General features: G+C 43.0%; 1 protein-coding gene across 45 annotated transcripts in view; it reads left to right on the top strand.

The window, feature by feature from the left end:
* The window catches only part of Magi1 (membrane associated guanylate kinase, WW and PDZ domain containing 1), a 605,639-nt gene that overhangs the window by 332,358 nt on the left and 252,384 nt on the right, over positions 1 to 20,897 (top strand). For 42 of the 45 annotated variants that reach the window (NM_001401825.1, XM_006236927.5, XM_039108183.2 and 39 more), the window contains one exon: positions 9,800 to 9,916. In NM_001401825.1, the coding sequence (NP_001388754.1) occupies positions 9,800 to 9,916 (117 nt within the window). Of the gene's footprint in view, positions 1 to 9,799; positions 9,917 to 9,953 lie in introns of those variants that run through there. The other 3 variants (XM_063286559.1, XM_063286560.1, XM_063286567.1) reach the window with 2 other exon arrangements.

Below are 20,897 nucleotides of genomic sequence, written 5' to 3'. Positions count from 1 at the left end.
AGGCGCGGTAAGGAAAGTGTAATCAATTAAAGTGTAAAATTTCATTGAAAAGTTAATCACTAGCCATTTTAGAAGGAGCTTCCTTTTAGAAATTCTCATTCATAAGCTCTAGCTCGGAGACCATGTCAGTTAGCCTTGCTCCTCCCCTCCCTTCCCTTCCCTCTTCCTCCTAGACTTTTTGGTCAGATCTTAGTACATAGCCTCCATCAACCTCCTTCCTCAGCTCACTGCTTTTAGGATTGCAGATGAGCATCCTCGTCTGGCCCTTTCTCCTGTTTTTTTTTTTTTTTTTTTTTTTTTTTGTTTTCTTTTTTTTGTTTGTTTGTTTGTTATTTTGTTTTGGTTTTTGATATAGTTTTGGCGGAAAGAATTCTTATTTATATATTGTCTGTTAGGAAATACAGTAGAGCAAGGTATTATCCTTACCAGGCCCATGCCAAGGCATGCCCCTGAGAAAGATGTCCTACGACAGGCCTGGTATAAAGGAGGTGTACTGGGGAAGGGGAGAGGAGCAGGCCCTGGGAAAGAGTCAGAGGTCAATAAGTGGGAACTTACACAGGCATAGGGATAGGAACAGAGCCATGAGGGCAGAGAGAAAGGGGGAAGGGGTTGCTGAGTGTACGGTGAGCGGGTCTTTTTATATGCAGCGGACACCTGTGGCACCGGCAGCAAGTCACTTTCTAAGGGCAGGCCAGGGGCATACCTGTCTACTAATGTTATCCATGTTGACTTTCATGCCACCAAGGCAGACTGGAGTGTTCCTAGGGCTGTATAGAAAGATGTAGCCGGGCTGGAGAGATGGCTCAGCGGTTAAGAACACTGACTGCTCTTCCAGAGGTCCTGAGTTCAATTCCCAGCAACCACATGGTGGCTCACAACCATCTGTAATGGGATCTGATGCCCTCGTCTGGTGTGTCTGAAGTCAGTGACAGTGTACTCACATACATGAAATAAATCTTTAAAAAAAAGAAAAGAAAAGAAAAGATGTAGCCAACCGTGATTTAGGCCATTTGTTGCTATTTGGGGTAGAGAAGTTTGAAGTAATTCTATAAAGACTTGACTTATCCAGTGTTCCCAGTTTATGTGTTTTTTACATACTGGGGGTTTCTTTTGGTTTTTGGTTAAATACACATGATAATGACAGTCATTCATTATTTCTCAATAGGCTGTTCTCTAAATTAATTTTCTATGCAGAGCAATTTGTCAAGATTAGGAGAAACTAATTAAAAGGGAAAACCCATTCTCATTTCAACATTCCTTATCATATGAATGATATTGAATTTTTTTGTATACCTTAAAAATTAGTATGACCTTTGGGAATGAAGTAATTCTACTTATAGGGAACTTTCAAAAATAATATATATTTAAGCTTTATTATAAAAAAAACTTATTATAAATAAAATTGTAGCATTAGGTAGAACATCAAAAATGTCTGACATATGAGAAATCTCTGTAACCATTTTGAGCCATTTGAAATGAATAGATGTGGTGTGAGGCCCATCTGTAATCTCAGCACATAGGAATTAGAGGCAGGTATAAGCAAGGCACAGTGAGATCAGACCACTCCATGGGTAGATGACTGGGGATCAGACTGCCAAGGCTATGTGGGATGGGTGCAGAGAGAACAAAATGGTGGGAGAGCAAGCAGGGTAACAGCAGGTTGGGGACTCTGATTCAGTATCTAAATTTAACTAGAGTCCATGGCCCTAGGTAATTGACCATTGTGGTAAGATTAAAGGCAGTTCCTAGTGAACAGAAGCCAGCTTTTGGAGGTGTTAATCCAGTAAGAATCCTTCTGTTTACCGGATGGGAGTCCTTCTGTTTAGGACAAGGTCAGAGCTCCAATGTGGTGGGGTAGGTGGGAGTTAGGGGCTTCGGACCTAATAGCAGAAAAATCACAGTTTGAGGCACCCTGGCTTATATAGCTCTAAAAATCTAAGAAATAAAAAAATTAGGTGGAATATGGGAACGCTACCATAGTCTTTTGGAGAGAATTTGTTTTAAGAGCCCTAAACATTTCCCTGCTTCTTTCTCCACTATCACTACATGGATGATGGAAACTAGATACAGACCTTGTGAGTCTGTTACAGCCTCAGGTAGACTGGCCTCAAACTACTCATGCAGCCAAGAATATAATTGAACTCCTACTCCTCCGTCTCCCAAATGCTGAGCTTATAGGCCTGCGGCATAGCACCCAGCTACGGGTGGATTTTGTACACCAAAAATAATTCCCTTGCTTACTTAGTGGTTATGGTCATATAGGTTGTAGTGAATCGATAAAGTACATAGCACTTTGAATTATATTTTGCAAATGCCTATAAAATGTAGACATAAGTCTCATGCACGGTATGATCTGACATTAGGTCCTGGTCAGTAGGGATCAACTCAACTTCATGGGCTACTGAACCCATTCATTGACAGTTTAAAAAAAAAAACAAAACCAAAACTTGGTATATCACTTTCCTGTTGCTATGATAAAATACCATGGCCAAAAGCAATTAGAAGGAGAATAGGGTTTATTTTCACTTATGGATAACATACTGACAGAGTATCGTGGCATGGAACCGGGACCCCCAGACTTGCCCCCTGTAGGGGAGCATAGAGAACTCATTTCATCTGCATACAGGAAGCAGAGAAAAGGCAAAGAAAGCGAGGCCAGGCTGTAAAACCCCAAAGCCCACCCCAGTGGCACACTCAATCTAGCAAAGCTTGCTTCCTAAAGCTTCCATACCTTACCAGACTGCCACTGGCTAAGGATCAAGTGTTCAGTACCTGAGCTTATGGAAAGCATATTTCATTCAAACCACCACCGAGCCTGAGTCAGCTCCTTTCTACCCTCTCCTGCCCTGCTCTGTCCTCTCCTGGGTCAGCACTCCTCTTTACCGGCTGTGGATGTACTGGCTTCTTCCTGTCACCTACTCCTGCACAGCCCACTGCACATGAAAATTTATACTATGTCCTCTGCTATGACTGGATCCCTGGACACATTCCTCCTTAACTTAGAGTAAGGTACAGTTTCCTTACTGCAGCCTACAGTAGAAAGCCCCTCCCCTCCTACCTAAGCTCCTTCCTAAGGTCTCTGCACTTCCTCCTGCATAGGTTCCTCCTGCATGCTACCTCTCTGCTACCTGGAATACTTTCCTCCACTCTTTGCTGGGTGACTCCCTTCTTTTCTTTCTTTAGTTGCAGTCTTTTAACAATGACCTCTATCAGGAGGCCACCTCTGCCTTGGACATCATGCTGCTTCCTGCTTAGGGGCAGCCCATCTTGAGGGTTTACAGCACATTTATCTGTGGGCACTTAATAAAGTCCTAATGAGTGAGTTGATGCACTTTGTTGTGGGGATAGGTATGTTATGAGAGGATTTTGTAATCCAAGGATCCAGTGCGGCCGTACGACAGGACAAAAATTAATAAAATTAATAAATGTGTGCAAATGAGGTTACGAGTGGTTTTACTTTGTCCCACATCTTTATAGTTTTAAATATTTCTTTTGGGGGACTGGATAGACAGTTCAGCCTGCAGTGAGGAGCACTGGCTGCTCTCCCAGAGGACCCAGGTTTGCTTCTAAGTACCCATGAGGAAGCTCACAGTCATGGGTAACTCCAGGTGCAGAGGGTCCGACATCCTTTCCTGGCTTTTGTGGACATGTGATACACACACACACACACACACACACACACACACACACACACACACACACACGAACAGACAAAACTACCACACATGTAAAATGTTTAATGTTTTATTTTTGGGGTGACAGGGCCTCTCTATACAGTTCAGGCTGGCTTTGAACTCTTCACATTCACACCTCAACCTTTTAAGCACCGAGACTAAGAGGATGTGCCCCCCGTGCCTGGTTTGTCTCTCAAAGCTGGTAATTACTTTATATAACTTTGTTATGGTGGTAAACTATGCAAAAACCCGTTTTAACCATCTTTCAGGAGAGTCCATTCACATTACAGTGCAGACACCACCACCCTCCTTTCCAGAACATTTTGAACATCCTCAGCTGAAATTCTTTCTTATTGTACACTAACTTCCTGATAATTAAAAAAATTTTAAAGGAGAGAGAAATGCCAGAGGGGAAATACTGTTGAAAAGAAACATGAATAATACCGTGTTGACATTCTTTGACACAGATGACATAGTTGCAGGTCATAGGGCATGGTCAGTAATTGATAATAATCCTGTCCTCCTTTTAAACTATATTTTATTATAGGACTTTACACTTGCTTAGAACTTACAAGGACAATAGAGAGTTCTGATTTACCCAAAATAAATTTCTTTTCCTTTTCCTGAACTAAGATATTTTTTTAAATTGAAATTAGCATTGAAAGTAATGGGTTTCAGTGATTCGCTTTCCCAGACAAGGCCAGAAAGAGAAGAAAATCCTGTTTCACAGTTAAGGCCAACCCCAAGGGGAGGAAACATAATCTGTCCAAAGAAATGATAGGAAAATGGGATGCGTAACTCCCATCCGTGAGCTGTGTCTTTATCCGCACTTGCTTGCCGACCCAGCATCTGCTCCATGGAGATCAGTTTCTTCACCTTTTTGTGCATAGTTTCCTTCCTTTCTGTTTTTTAAAAAGAGCCATCCCATTAGCACTTACAGCAACATGGCTTGTATTGAAAATAGCTTGATTTTTTTTTATATAAAGAAAAATGATTTTTTGTGTATTGAAAATGGAATCTTATACAATATTAAAATGATATATCAATAATCATTAAATTTCAAAACACTCAATAAAAGATATGGAATTCCTATATATTGATAAATATAAAGTGACAGCAATCCAAGTGGGGCATAAGCTCCATTGTCCTCTTTTAAAATTTAAAACTCCGTACATTGATCTGATTGAGAGAGAGGGAGAGACAGAGTGGGGGAGAGGGAGAGAGAGAGAGAGAGAGAGAGAGAGAGAGAGAGAGAGAGAATGAGAGAATGAGAGAATGAGAGAATGAGAGAATATATGTGCGTAGACAGTACCCTCTTCTGTAGCCCTGGCTGTCCTAAAACTCACTCTGTACACCAGGCTGGCCTCATTCTCACAGAGATCTGCTGCCTCCCCCTCCCAAGGCTGAGAGACTGAAGGCAAGCTTCACCACAGCTGCTTCCCGCTTGCTTCTTTGAGACAAGGTCTTTCACCAAACCAGTATGGCTAGGCCGGATGCCCAGTAGGCTCCAGGGATACTGGGGATCTGGGCCCCAGTCGTCTTTGCAGGTTAAGCATTTATCTGTTCACCAAGCCATCTCTCCAGCACTAGTTCTGAACTTTTTTTCTGAGGCAGAGCTCTACATAATTCTGACCCGTGTTCTTTTCTTCCATGTACAACACAAATCTTGAACGAAAGCAAAGATGCTGTGACATACTTACAGTTTATTATTTATCCACCTTACAATTTATTATTTCAGTGTCTCAATGCCCTTGACAATTAGGAGAAGATTTACTGACATGTCCTCTGAATAATTGCCAATTAATTTGAGATTAGATGCTCAAAGTACAGTATTCTTAATGGAATGTGAAGGTGGAGGCCTTTCTCATCCAAATGTCAGGGAATGCAGAGTAAATGTTAACTGTTGGCATAGTTAACCCTGCCCTTTTGCACATTCACAGAAGAAAGGAGTTTCAATCTTATGATCATAAACCACAACCAGCTTGATTCGTTGGAGCCCAAGATCAATTATAATCTAGCAGAGTCTTAAGAATGGCACCCTGTCTGTAAGCCTCTGGTTTATCTTGATGGCGACTATAGATAGAGGCATCTGTGTTACATATAGGGAAAGAGCTAATGCATCCCGAATGGTCTCTGGAATTTGCTTTGGACTCTGATAGTACATTACATTTCATAGACCTCTTTAATACCCATGGCTCTTAAAGAAATGTTCAGTGCCTCTTGAATTGTGTGTGTGTGTGTGTGTGTGTGTGTGTGTGTGTGTGTGTGTGTGTGTGTGTTTCATGTCAGACTTTTCCTGTCAAGAACCACCTAGGGTGGAGGTGGTTGTAGAACATTGTCCCTAGGCTAGAGTTTAGCAAGTGTGACCCTACCAGTCACACCTACCAGTGATTTACCAGTCAACATTCTTTGCTGAACTTGAGCCCCATTTTCCGTGTTTCCGCACGAATAGACCATCACTCATTTCTAGACGCAACAGAAATACCCAACTATCTCAGCTTATGTGTTGGCTACGTTTATTTCTAACCCATTTGAATAACTTTCATATTTATGTGATTTTTTTTTGAAACACAATACTAGTTCACACTTGGCCCAGTTTCAACTCTTTTCACCCTCACCTCAATAACTGTCCACTTGACACTGTCGCGATTGCGATTTCGCCTTTCATTAAGTGCTTCCACTCTGCCCTGCACTGTGCTAACATGTCATCCCCTCTGATGCTTCCAGCAGCCATGTGATGCAGCTGCTATGATATCATTGTTCTATTTTTATGAGTGAGAGGAGAGAGGCTCACAAGCCATGAACAGTGAAGCCAGATCCATACCTGGACCCATGTGTTTCCTCACTGCCAAGATTTGCCCTAATCTTTGGTTAGGCTCCCTAATGAAATGGAGAGAACTAAGCATCTCTAAGAGTCCCTAGCATATGATATCCATTCGGCCAGCCGTCCCGTACAACTTTGTTTTCTGTGTGGTTCTATTCATTCTCGTCCATAGGATCTGTGTTATGCTAACACCATCACAGTCAACTCTGAATTGGCATCTCCCTCCAACAGTTCATCATTGTCTCTGTTCCCTACAAAGTTCTTTGGAAGTAATTACCATTTTTGTTGACTCAGAGACTGTAGGGTAGTGTTGGTTAATACCCTTCATGAAGTTTCCTTATATAAACTGGAGCATAAGGTAACACGCATGTACCCCATGGCTGTGTACCCTCATGCTGTTCTACTCTCGGTCTCTGTTTCCCTGTATTCCAGGGGGAACATTTTATAACTTTGTGGATGAAGTTTTGTCCTCATTTATGTCTGGCCTCTAGGTTCAGTGTTTAATGCTTGTGAGAATTGATGTTACTGTATGTGCTGGAGTCTCTCCTTTTTAAGTGCTGCGTAGTACTTCATTGAACATATGATGTTTCACAGCCTGTGGATAAACAGTTTATACTTTGGGACTGTTGTCATTAAGGGGGCTGAGATGTTTCATCTGTGTTTTCTTTTTGTGGACATATTTTCATATTCTTTGCCAGTGAAATTCCTGGGTTATTTACTTTGTGCAAATTTGAGTTAATGAGGTATTGTTAAGCTGTGTTCCCATGATGCCGAGCCTCTCTATATACCCACTAGCTGTATATAAAACCTTGTATTATAACTTTGCTAAAAGGTGATGTTTTAACTCTTTAAATTTTGATAGATATGTAGTGGGGTCTTCCTGTGATTTGAATTTGTATGTTTTTATTGCCTGTGTCAACATCTTTGTGTGTGTGTGTGTGTGTGTGTGTGTGTGTGTGTGTGTGTGTTGTTTTCTGAACAATTGACATCCTATCTGTTTTGGGTCTACAAACAGGTAAGATAGTGTTTATCTTCTATAGTAATAAATAGCTGGTGAATGAATGAATGAAGTTAAGTTTGATTATTAATGTATGTATTTCCATTTTGACGATGTGAACCTTGGTTATAGCACAACCAAAATAAGGTAGTTCAAATGCGGTTTCAGAAGTTGTGACAAAAAGACCAGTAGTTTCATGCTGTAGTAGGGAATACCATCCTATCAGGGTCACTGTTTTAGCCTAAGTTGTTCTGAGCCTGGAGCAGTTGCTCTCTGCTTCAAGGTGTTAAGGACCTCACATGGTGACTGGGTGCTGTTCCCCTATGGCTGGAAGGCCTGGATTCACATTTCGTTTAAAAATTGGAAGGGCAATTTTGTTTTAAAACAGGGAGTCTCTATGTAGTCTTCGCTGTCTTGGAGCTCATTCTACAGACCAGGCCGGCCTCAGACTCAGTAATCTACATGCCTCAGCCTCCAGGGTGCGGGATTAAAGGCGTGCACACCACCGCCCAGCTGGAGAGACAATGGCAGTCTTATTATTTTGAGCTGTCTCTCTGAACGTCTTTATCCATTATGAGTGAGCTAGGTTGATCTGTAAGACTTTTGTTGATCCTATAGACTATAATTTATGGTTATAATCTCTTAAAGTTCTTTCTTTTCTATGACACATTTTTGTAACATTTTAAAACGTTTCTTTTGTTCTATTAGATATACAGGATTTCAAAAAAAATTAATTCACAGATCCACTCAGTTAACTGTGGCTCAAACAACAGTAATTAAGCAATGCGTACCTTGCATTTGAAAGGCATCAGAGGACACAGAGATGTACACACAGCATTTATTTATCCCTAAAATAAAGAACAGGTCTTCTTTCTCAGCTCAAGTCCTTTACTCTAAAGGAGATGGCTTTCCCCTCCCCCACTCTCACCCCCTTTCTTTCTCTCAAGATTCCTTCTATTAATATGTGTATGTGTTCTCTGGCTGGAAAGCTGACTCAGTGGTTAACAGCACTGACTGCTCTTCCAGAAGTCCTGAGTTCAATTCCCAGCAACCACACGATGGCTCACAACCATCTGTAATGCGAGCTAATGCCCTCTTCTGGTGTGTCTGGTGTGAGTGAGAGTTTACTCATATAAGTAAATAAATAAATGAATAAATCTTTTTAAAAATATGTGTTTGCTCCTCTTTTTCAATTTGTATTTTATATATTATGATGTTTTTGGTTTGATTCTGGGGATTGAACTTGGTCTAAAACTGGCTGAGCTGTGTCTCTGCCAGTTTCCTATTTGCAATTCTTTTGTGCACAAAAGTAGTCATAGAGACAGATGAGCTGCGCCTATGATCTCATCCATGCATGGAATATAAAATGTTGATCTCATCCTATTCGACAGTAGAATGGGGGAATGGTGCTTACCAAGAAAGAGACCTGGGAGGAAGTTTGATACAATGTCCTGTTCAGGTAGAAACAAGAAATTGATTTGTTCCCACACAGAAGAGTAACTAGACAAAATACTACAGTACTCTACACTTCAGAAGCTTGCAGAAAGGATTTTGAAAGTTTTTGTTGTATAAATGATCGCTAACTTAGTCATTATAGAGTATATTTAAACATATATTTAAACATTATATGATGCACTCTTAATATACTTAAAATATAAATTTCTTTTGCTGCTTTTATATACCAGTTAAGTAAAGTTTGGAAATGCAAACAGGGCTCAGACTTTGAAGGCTGTTTTCCCCCAGCTCCCTCACTGTGACTGCCATGAGGAGGGGTAGCTTATATATGCTTAGCAGTTATTACATAGGTGGGCCAAGCTTTACTCAGTTGGTTTCTTTTTGTTGTTTTTAGGTTGTTTCTTTGTTTGCTTTTATTTTTATTTATTTGCTTTAGTAAATTACTCTGGAGTCCTAAACAGGCTTGCAAGTATAATCCTCTGAAGAATGCTTTACAATTCCACAGTTACTGCTGAATTGTCCTTTGCGGTTTCAGCTGTTTGTACTTCCTCTGTGTCTGTGCGTGTCATTGTCACCCCCTTAAATGCAGAGGCTAAATGACATTCTGTTTTTTAGTCTTCTAGTATTTCATTTAATGAGACCCACACCTTACTTCTGTTTCTATGCTGTCCTCTCCTTATTGCATTCTTCTTACTTTTCCCCTGCAGCGGGAAACTGAAGCATTCTTGCTATGACCGAGGTTCTTTGGGCTGGATTCGTGGGGTGCTGCTTTCTCACACACAGCTTTGAGGGCTCATTGCTCAGGGAAGCCCAGCTCTTTTCACGTGCTGTTTTATGTATTTCTTATAGGAGGAAGGCTCAACAAGGACCTGCGACATTTCCTCAACCAACGGTTCCAGAAGGGGTCTCCGGATCATGAACTCCAGCAGACCATAAGGGACAACCTCTACCGCCATGCCGTGCCTTGTAAGTAGCCAGCCTAAGCGTCTCCCTGCTGGTGTATGTGAGTGTGTATGTGTGTGAGTTTGTAAGTAGAAGAAAAAAGCAAGGCTGAAGGTTCTGGCACACTTAGCAGGGTCAGTACAGTGTCGCAGCATGACAGTGTGACTAGATTTCCATTTGGCTCTGCTACTTTCTAGTTTTAAATGCCTGGCAAATTATCTACCTTTTGTGAGGCTCGCCTTCTGATCTGTGGAAAGACCATGTCAGCCATGCTAGTTTTGTGGAACTGTTGAAGAGTATAAATGGGCTGAAGTACTTGGCATGGTGAAGCCTCTAGAAATGAGGCCATTGTTGTCTTGAGTTATAGAGTAGGTCAGGCAGAGACCCTGATCCTGACTTGTGTGGAGGCAGGCCACTGTGCCTTTGATGGCCCTCAGTGGAGGAAATACCGTACTATGTACTCCTTTTTTTGAGATTGGCTAGAAATTCCTAAATCTGGATTGGGTAAAGAAAAGACTTTCAATACAATCAAATTTGAGCAAGCAAGATGGAGAACACCAGGCCTCTGAAGGGAAACCTTTGAGGTAAGGACAAGGGGACAGTGTGTTGGTCTGCGAGTGGATAAACCGACAGCTGACTTATAATGGTACATGACCACCCTGTGTCCATGAACAGGCTGCTCTCACCTCTGCCTCTCCGAAAGACACCACATTAATTGTGTTTCATTCAAACCGCAAGAACAGATGGTTCTGGCTCTATTCTTGGGAGTTTTACTTTCTGCCTCTGTCATGTGATCTGGCCACCTTTGAAAGAGCTTTAGAAGTACCATTTTTAAGGCACCGCCTCCTAGAAGAAGAAGAATGTCTACAAAGTCCCCCTGATCTATAAATGTTTTTCTTTCGAATTTAATCTTTTGTAAGCAATATACTTGACTGCCATCAGTTTCTGATAACGACTGTAAAGTCACAAGTGGAACTAACTGAAGGCATTCGATAGATTTGAGAACTTTAGTTTCTAGAATGATCGCTGTCTCCACAGGTTCTGCAGAGGAGCACTGAAAGCAACTTGGGGCAGCACTTAGTAGTCCCTTCTTCACCCTGTGGTTCTGCATCTGGCAGAGCAGAGGGGACCTGTCACTGTGACTTAGTGGCCCTCACTCATTTTAGCTTGTCAATAATGAAAACGCTAATCCCCATAGTATGCTTGAATAATTCCGTATGTAGTTGTAGATTAATTGCGATTCCTGGTTCTAATGTTGCAAATGGGGTAGGAATTGGTCATCCCATTTTTATTGATCTAGTACCACATTTTTTTGTTTTGTTTTGTTTTGGTTTGGTTTTTTGGTGAGATTGTGACTCCAGGTGAGAAGACAGAGGCTCTGTGGTCAAGCTTGGTCCATCGATGTCACATTGGCACCAGTTATACACACTTATATGAGAGTAGGGGAGGAAGCAGAGTCATGGGAAAATTAACTCATTTGGAGTTCAGAGTATTTGGAGTTTTCCCTCTTCAACCACCCAGGGCCATTTCTTAGCTGTCCTTGACAGCCTGTAAGTTAGGGTTGCAGGCTGAATACAATTTTTCAGAATTCAGTAATTGCAGACTCATGGTTGTTCTCCATGTAATTTTTCCCCTACTTAGATTCCAATTTAAGAAATGGGGATAAAGCACACGAGCACACCATTGGTTGGCACATCTGTGGTGTTACCATGGTTACAGTTTGGCAAGCTTTCCCATTTATTTCCCCCTACTGATCTCTTGGACCCAACTGTGAGCTAAATGGCTTGATTTTAAGTTTGCCACTATTTAGGAAGTAGGTCCAAAATGACCATAGTCTTTTAAAAACAGTGGGAAAATCATGTTTATCTTTGCTTGAAAAAAAAAAAAAGAAAACTTGGTGTTGATGTTCCATTTTTATGAAACTAGGAAATCAGGAATTTGGAAAGTTTAAATGATGTTTGGACCTAAAAAGAGGATACATCGCAATTCACTGTACATACCCAATTATAGAGTGTCAGAAAATGAGGTCTATTTCTGTGGCTAGTGTGCACTGTGTGTGCACTGTGTGTATGCATTTATGGGTGTTTGTATATATGTTCATGTATACCCACATGCACATGTGTTTAAGTGGAGGCCAGAGGTCCACCCTTGATGTCATTCTTCAGGTAATGAAAATGTAAGCTACATTGGGACTTGGGGCTTACCATTTAGGCTAGACTGACTGCCCATAGAGCCCCAGGGATCCACAGATCTCCACCTCCTCATTGATGGGATTACAAGCACGTGTCAACCCATCTACCTTTCCTTGTGGGGTACTGGAGGTACAGTTCTGTTCCTCATGCTTTCCTAATAAGCACTTTGCCTACCGAGCTACCTCTCCTGCCTATGATATTGTCTTTAACATGAGTTGGCTAGGGTGATGTAAGTTCGACAGTAGGCTTGAAACAGTGTGTCCCCACATGTGTTTATTTTGACACTTTGGCCCTATGCCTGGGAAAGCTGAGATCTTTGCCAATGCCTTGTGTGAATGGCTGAGGAAGCTCTGGTTTGGGAGAACCAATCCTCCTTGAGTTGTAATAGGAAAAAATGTTCCTCTGATCCGTTGCCTTCCAGAACTTCCATTGACTGATACTAACCTCAGCATGTGGAAAGGTGACCTCGTGAGCAGGCGGGGATGAATTTCTGTTCTCCACATTGTAGATATGTATTGGTCATTGGAAGTGAAGAACTGAAGTTTCTCTCATCCCAAGTCATCCTGACATCTTTAGTGTCTATGTTTCGGTGGCTGTCACAGCTCAGAACTCAGTCCTGTGCACACCAGCAACACACACAGTACCCTGTTGTGCCAATAATCAGAGGAACAACTGAACTTAACTTCCGCTCAGTCATACTTGTAAATACCATGCTCCCTTCTCATCCACTGCTGTGGTGACTGTTTTTACTCTTCAGCAGCTTCATTGAGGTCTAACTCAGTACCATCCACATTGCCATTTAATGCCTATTTGTGTCACAGCCATCACTGTCCTTTTATTTTTCTCTTTATTGGAGAACTACTGTAGAAGGAAAAAGGTCATCATGGTAGGGACTTCATTTATATATATGATGAAAATCACTCCCACTCCCTAGGACAAAAATGAATACAGACAAAGAGCTACAAGCAGGAGTTAGAAGTCTGGGTGTGAAGTGTGTAGAGGGTTGCTCTAACCAGCTCTGCAACCTTGCGCAGGTCCCAGAACCCCTCTGATGCTCTTTAAATGGAGGTAGTGGTCTGAGCTCAACTAGTGTCTCTGGAGGAGGGGAGGCCTATAAGGCCTAACCTTGTAGGCATCACCAACATTCTGGCTTTGCAACACTTTACCTCACACTTAAGAACCATGTAACCTAGTTGTGTTTGTAGGCAGGCAGGGCGCGCGCGCGCGCACACACACACACACACACACACACACACACACACACACACACACTATCTCATCATGTCCCAAGTTACCATTTTGTCTTGTGCCTCATTTGTATGTGTCCTGAAGCACACGCAGCCCATTTCTCAGTCCCTGCTTTAGCCACACAAACCTCTTCCTGCCTCCAGCACACATCTGCCTTCTTCTATGTGTACACATTGCATTTGCTGGCCAGTTCTTTACTTTCATTTTAATTTTAAGGTCAGCCTAGATGCCTCTTCTCCCATGAAGTCCTGCCTCATCTTCTCCACTGGGACAGGTGTCCTCCTCATATCTCCAAAGCACTCACCTTTTTACCTCGCCCTGAGCCTGCTATGATTCCTACTGCGTGTCCTCTTTGAATCTGCTTTTGCTGAGCCCGGTCGTATATCTCCCTTAATGACCCCTGCACCATTAGCCTGGTACCTGGATCGTAGGATAACTATTTGTTGACTGAATGAACAAGGGAGAAATGCAGAGGAATGTTTGTTATTTCCCTTGCTTTTCTTATTTGGTTGTGCAGCCCTTAGAGGCTGCTCAGAAGTTTGCTCCCCTCAGAGATGGCTGGTAAGGACTTCACTGGTGACTTGGCAGGTAATCCGAGCCCAGAGTGACAGTCCCGAGCTTGGAGCTGTGCAGCCCTTTGCAGCGGCTCTTAATTACAGTCTCTATTGCTGCACCTCCCTCAATGATAGCCTTCCTGTCTTCCAGGATGTGACAGCATCTAAGATTGTTGCTTTGGCGTGGCCACGTTCCTTGTGAGGATAAATGCCTTACCTGACAGGGCTTGTCATTTGCAGTGCTGCCGCTGTCAAAGTGAGATGCAAGATGCAGCTCAGGGCTCATTCAGCAGTGCCGCTTCTCTGGAATGCTAAGTACACACACACACACACACACACACACACACACGCGCGCACACACACACGCACACACACACCTCCCATGTCCTGCGGCTCTGCTCATTTTCCCACACAGGCAAATGTCTCCTGAAAGAGGAAGGGGACATGGAGCCCATTTATGGATTGGTCTTTTATGTTGGTCCAGGTTCCCCTTGATTCTGAGACCACTGTAACCTGCCTAAGAGGTATTGATTATTAACTTAAAGGAATTTACAAAGAGATTATATGTGTTCGATCTCCAAGACATTTTAAATCTGATCTGATAAGCGGGTGGCCCGGTCTTTATTTATAGAGGTGCCATATTCAGAGATGGCTGACCATCCGCCCACCCTGACCTTTTCCCGCCTTGTGTATGGAGTCATGTATTACTTTAGGGACTCTCTGAACGCACTAGTCTTCTCTTCGGTACTATTGTTTCCACTGTGGCTTATCGGAAATCAGCTGGTGCTGCCATGTTCTTCAATAGGTGGAGCTGATGGTACCATGGAGCGGGAGCAGGGACGCTGCTGCTCGATGTAGCTTGTCTGTGGGATGCGTGTCTGTGCTCAGGTTGTGCTTGATGTTAATGAAGTGGCTCCAATTGGCGTGTGTAGAGAGCTGTGTAAGCATCTGAGGACTGTCATGACTGCTATTCTCTAATCAAAGTGCTGCCTAGAATTAAAAGGGTTCTGTAGCTCTTCGCAGAGCCTCACCTGACTCATAACACTGATAGTCACCTAACTCGACTCTTCCTGTGACTCAGATACTCTCCGGTGATTTGTATGGATGCCCTGTCATCTCTACCTCCAGTCTCGTCTAGGGTATGTAGGCCCTCATGGGCCTGGAGTAAAGGCAGACAGATATATTCTCCTCTCTTCTCCTCTCTCCCCTCCCCCTTCCCCTCCCCTCCTATCTCTGTATGTATGTAGTAGGTAGGTATATATGTACGAATGTATGCAGCATTCGTACAGAGCTAGGTGTAGATACTTGGATATTGGTACCAGAAGTTGACCTTGTTTTGTGAGACAGGGCTATGTGAGGAAGACCTGGTCTCAGCTTCATTCAGGTTTGCTATTTTGCTATTCCGTAAACCCCAGGGATCCACCCATCTCTGCCTTCTCAGCATTGGGTTTATACTCCCGACTTTTTAAAATTTGTTTTGTTTTGTTTTTAAACTCACACCCATCTTTCTGTGTCAGATTTCGGTGATGTGGTGGGCACCCAGTACCACAGCTTGAGCTTTTTTTCATTTTTTTTAAGTTATTTTTATTTTATGTGTATAAGTGTTGGCCTGCATACATGCATGCCTGATGCCCTCAGAGGCCAGAAGAGGGTGTGGGATCCCGTAGAAATGGAATTATATTGTATGCGTTTTACCACGAGAGCGCTATGGACTGAGTCATGGTCCCCAAGTGCAGCAAGTGTTCGTGCCTGCTGAGCCGTCTCTCCAGCCTCTATTTTGTCTTTATATGTAATTATTTGTATGCAGGGTGCAGGCATTTAAACTACCCAGCTTGACTGTTACAACCAGGTCTTAGGCAAGAGCAGGGTGCAGTGTGAGTGCCGAGTCATCTCTCTAGCTCCACTCTTTATGTGGGTGGTGTGGTCTGACCCCAGACCTTCATGCTTGGACAGTGAGCCCTTTCCTGGCTGGTCCTTCTTCCTAGCCCCCAAGGTGTTGGCCGCCCGCAGTGTGGTAAGAGTTTGTTTTCCTCCTGTCTTCCCTCTTTACTGTACCTTCTACACGCAGCATCGACGTTTCCCCACGGGTCCTCGGCCGTCTGTAGTCTGCTTCCGGCCTGCCTACCTCTACCCTTAGGGCGTAGTAGGTACACCCTGCCTGCTGTTTTCATGAAAACGTATTTGTTCTACATCACAGATTTCCTTAAAGGATTCTAGATCTAGAGCAAATATGAAAGGTTCCTTCTGTGGCATAGGCTTTCCCATCCCACACGCTGTGTTCCTGTAGCTTGTATTCTGGAATATGGCAACGCTTGCGTAATGGAGAGTTTAAACAGTGAAGAGCTCTTACCCCTTGGACTGCGTTACATGTTTTCTCACACGCCACGCGGTGCTGAGAGAAGGCAGTGTCAGCACTAGTTGCTCAGGCCTGGGCTTTTTCTCTCTGCAGTTTCAGTTGTCATAGTCCCTGTCACCTATTAATTAAAGTAGAACCCTCACACAGTCACACAGTAGTCCAGGTAAGAAATTCTCAACCTAACTTTAAAAGCATGGACTGGGGGGAGGGGGACCTGTTTCTCGAATGCATATAATTTGGGATTAGGAGAGTGGGGTCAGAGTAGGTGAGGTGGGTCACTTGGTAGGATGGCGCCCAGCGTTCAGAGAGCATCACACTCTCGCCCCAGTACTGCGAGCCGTCCAGCCGGGCGATGCCATAGGCAGTTTCGCACCAGCTAGGCTTTCATGAGACCCTGCCATTCCCCGCAGAAAAGTCTGGCGTCCTATGACTCTTAAGTCCTTTTTCATCTGATGGCAAACTGAAGAGACAGGGCAGTCTTTCGTTGTGCTGGACCATCATTCACTCCATGCCTCTTTCTTTCTTTCTTTCTTTCTTTCTTTCTTTCTTTCTTTTTTTTTTTTTTTTTTTTTTTTTGGAGCTGGGGACCGAACCCAGGGCCTTGCGCTTGCTAGGCAAGCGCTCTACCACTGAGCCAAATCCCCAACCCCATGCCTGTTTCTTCTTGCCAGTCAAGAATTAAGTTCCAGTGAGTCATGAGAATAGCAGGCTACTCCTGGCTGGGGTGGCCCATTTCTCCCGGGCTCTGCCTGTTTCTGGGAATCACCTGCTCACGGTGGCTTCACAGTGTGAGCTTGATAGGTCCAGGGCCACCAAAAAGATACTGACTTCAGGATCCAAGCTGGCAAAGGGTGACTCATCTTACTTCATTGTAATTTATTGACGAGCTGAGTGCTAGCAAAACTCCAACGCTATTTCCTGCAATGTACGTTTATTAGTAATAAACCTGACATTGCTTACAGGAATTGTTTTGTTCTGGACTGTGATGGTGACTTTTAATGATGCTATGAAACACACACACATAAACATTATACACATATATGTTCTTACTTATTTCTTTTTTCTCATCTTATATATTCTAATGGGTTCTCTCCTTGAAGTTCATCAAGACTGGCTTTCATTTTAACTCTTAAGAAGGACTCTGAAGAGCAGTATGGTAGGCAGTACACACCTTTAATAACGGCACTCCAGGAAGAGGCAGTTGGATCTCTGAGTTTGAGCCCAGCTTGGTCTTACATAGCAACTTTCGGGTTAGCCAAGGTGACAAAATGAGACACTGTCTTGAAATTTAAAAACAAAAACAAAAACAAAAAAAAAAAAGTCTACTCTGAAAGTCTAAATTCTACATTTGATTGGCAGCTGTCATTTATCCACTGGTTCCAGTGGAGTCTGAGGACCAAACTGTTGTCCCTCTATTTGCTGACAGTGGAGATGGTAGGAATGGCTGTCTTTACCATGACTATAAAGGGAGGGCTGCTGCCATGCTTTACAACTGAAAATTTACTGATGAAAAGAAAGCAACTAATTGGGCTTATTAAGTGCAATCAGTATGTCAGGAGTTACACAAAACATTTTGCCTACACTTTTGCCTTTAATCCTTCTTTTTTGGTTTGTTTTTCTTTGGGACAGAGTCTAACTATGTAGTCCTGGCTGGCCTGAAACTCTCCTTCCATCGTGTCTCTGTCTCTGTCTCTGTCTCTGCTTGCCTGTCTGCCTGTCTGTCTATATGTACTCTCTTTCTTTGTGTGTATGTGTATTCATGTTCTCTCTCTCTCTCTCTCTCTCTCTCTCTCTCTCTCTCTCTCTGTGTGTGTGTGTGTGTGTGTGTGTGTGTCTCTGTGTGTCTGTGTCTGTGTCTGTGTCTGTGTATCTGTGTGTGGTTTAACCTTTAAGCTGGTTTCTTTAGCAACTGGTATGGTAACTGACAGAAGAGCATCACCACAAAGGTGTGTCTGACCTCAAACCACCTTTCAGATTCCACTCTGCTCTCCTGGTGGCCCTCACTGCCGTTTTTTTGTTTGTTTGTTTGTTTGTTTTTGTTTTGTTTTTGTCTGTCATTGTTACAAGGAGATGTTGACTCTCTGGGGCTTTGAAGGACCTGAGAGGCCAGTAGCTCTTCCAGTTAGCAGTTTCTTTTTATGCTGTGTAGGGCTATACCACTCCCTCTTCCCATGATATGTGTCAAGTGTATTCAAGGATAGCTGTGAAATGTCCCAGCCTAACACAAAATCATAAACTTTTACCCTGTTTTGCCTTTTCTTTTGTAATTCATTTGCACTTAAGCATGAACTTTGTACACAATAATGTTGTTTTGCAATGTGAGAACTTTACATGGGCCTTCTATCTGAAGGTTTTCCATTGAGGTCTGTCCTGCTCCCTACTGACATGAATTTCCAAATTTACCACCACTGCTTGTTTAAAGTTCTCTTTAGCTTCGGCTAGAAATACAAAGGAAGAACATCACTCATAGGTAGAGGTACCAACATCTAAATCCGGCGAGAGTTTGGTCCTGTGACAAAGAAGCAGATGAGAGGTGGCCACTTTCCTTGGTTTCAAGCTTAAGATGAGATAATATAGTTTGTTATTTTATATATTTTTAGTGCAGATAGAAGACAATTTATGTCAGTGGTCCCTACAGGTACCCATTTTATTAATGATTAAACTCAAGCACAAATCTGGGTGGGTGGGTGGGTGGTTTGGGTTGGTTGGTTGGTGTGTTGGTTGGGTGGGTGGGTTGTTTGGGTTGGTTGGTTGGTTAGTGTGGTGGTTGGTTTTTCAAGACAGAGTTTCTCTGAGTGGCCCTGGCCATTATGGAACGGCCTTGAACTCCTGAGATCTGCCTGTCTCTTCTCCTGAGTGCTGGGATGAAAGGTGTACATCACCATGCCTGACCCCAAATCCAGGTTCAACCACCATTGAGTCCACGCTCTGCTCTTACTGCTCTGCCCGCCGATGCTTAAAGATCACATTTAAAATTTATATACTGAATCTTAAAACTTCTTCTCTTAATAACATATGGATTAGTCCTTGGCTGAGTCCGGCATACTAATATATCTATTTGGCAGCCATGTTAATTTATTTAATTGCTTAATAATTTCAGCTGACATTTCCCATCAACATTTGTTGCAATTAAAGAGCAATTTTTGAAGGTGCATGAGTGTTTCCGTTGTGTCCTTGCCACCCATTATGTAAGAGAAATTCCTACTATTTTTTTAGTTTTTCAAAAAGAATATTTAAGTCCAGAGAATTAAATAAAATGTATCTCAGAAATTGTCCTGGCATCAAGTGTGTTCAGTGAAAATAGGGTGGGGGTGTGGCTCGGTTAGTTGAGTGCTCTCTTTACATTCGTGAGGACCTCACCCCCCACTCAACCTTCTTGGGTTTGATCTCTATCACCACATAAAACAGGGCATGGGGATTGTATTAGAGTCCTCTAGAGGATCAGAGTCCATCAGATTAGTCTGATATTAATATATATTGTATTTGTATACTTATACAAATATACACATATACATGTGTATGATATATATGTTCAACAGTGACTCTTTGTACTCTGGAGAGCCTACAGCTGCTGTATACAGACTATAGCTGCTCAGTTCATAGACTGGATGGATGCTCCACTGGTCTCAACCTGGTGCTCAAGGCCTGGCGAGGCACTGGTGTCCATATTGGGATATTGGCGCCTATTGGAAGCTAAGAAGGCTGGGTTCTGTTGTTACCAAAGGATGGTGGCAGCAGCAGCAGCAGCAGCAGCAGCAGCAGCAGCAGCAGCAGCAGCAGCAATAGCATAGATGCACTTAGCAGCATTCAGCCCAGGGAGCTCTGCTTTTTCCTTTTTAGCTTGCCCTCCTGGAATGGACTGTCCCTCTGAGGGATGAACTATCCCTTGCTAATCCTTCATAAATAACCTTCTCAGACCTCCTCAGAGGTTGGACTTTTGGTTGATCCTAGATTCATTGGCAGTGACACCCAAGATTAACCATACTGGGGTACCCTTTGTGCCCAGCACTTAGTTGGTGGAGATAGGAGAATGAAATGTTTAAGGCCATTCCCAGTTATGTAGGGAGGTTGAGGCTCTCCTGGATTGCATGAGACTCCATCTACAAAACAAGATAAAACCAAACCTCACAGACCCACCACCACCCCCCCCTTTTTTTTCTAGTCCTTTTGGTGGATTCTGAGCATTTTTTAAAGTCCAGGTAAGAAGACATTTCCTCTTGTCATTGGATTGTCTTACTAAAGACCATGACAAAATGGGGGGTTTGAGAGATGACTTGGCAGTCGAGCACTGTGTGCTCTTTCTCTGGGTTTGGTTCCCACACAGATCAGGGAGGATGAACTGTAACTCCTGTTCCAGGGCACCTGATATGCGCTTCTGGCCTCTGTGAACCTCTCCATCCTCATGGTATGCGCGCACATGAGTACACACACATACACACACACACACACACACACACACACACACACACACACACACACACACCAAATAGTTTACTCTTGATTTACTAAAGATAAAAACAAACTTGCCTAAACACATGATAGATATGCTCATGCTTATCTGCATAATGGTTTAAATCTTTGCTGAATATTTGACCGTGTGGGACATAGAGTTCTTGAGTGTCTTTGAGAGTTGATCCGTAGCTTGGCAGTACCAT

Source organism: Rattus norvegicus, chromosome 4 (assembly GCF_036323735.1).
Source record: "Rattus norvegicus strain BN/NHsdMcwi chromosome 4, GRCr8, whole genome shotgun sequence".
Lineage (NCBI taxonomy): Eukaryota > Metazoa > Chordata > Mammalia > Rodentia > Muridae > Rattus > Rattus norvegicus.
This window is presented reverse-complemented; position numbering and strand designations above follow the sequence as displayed.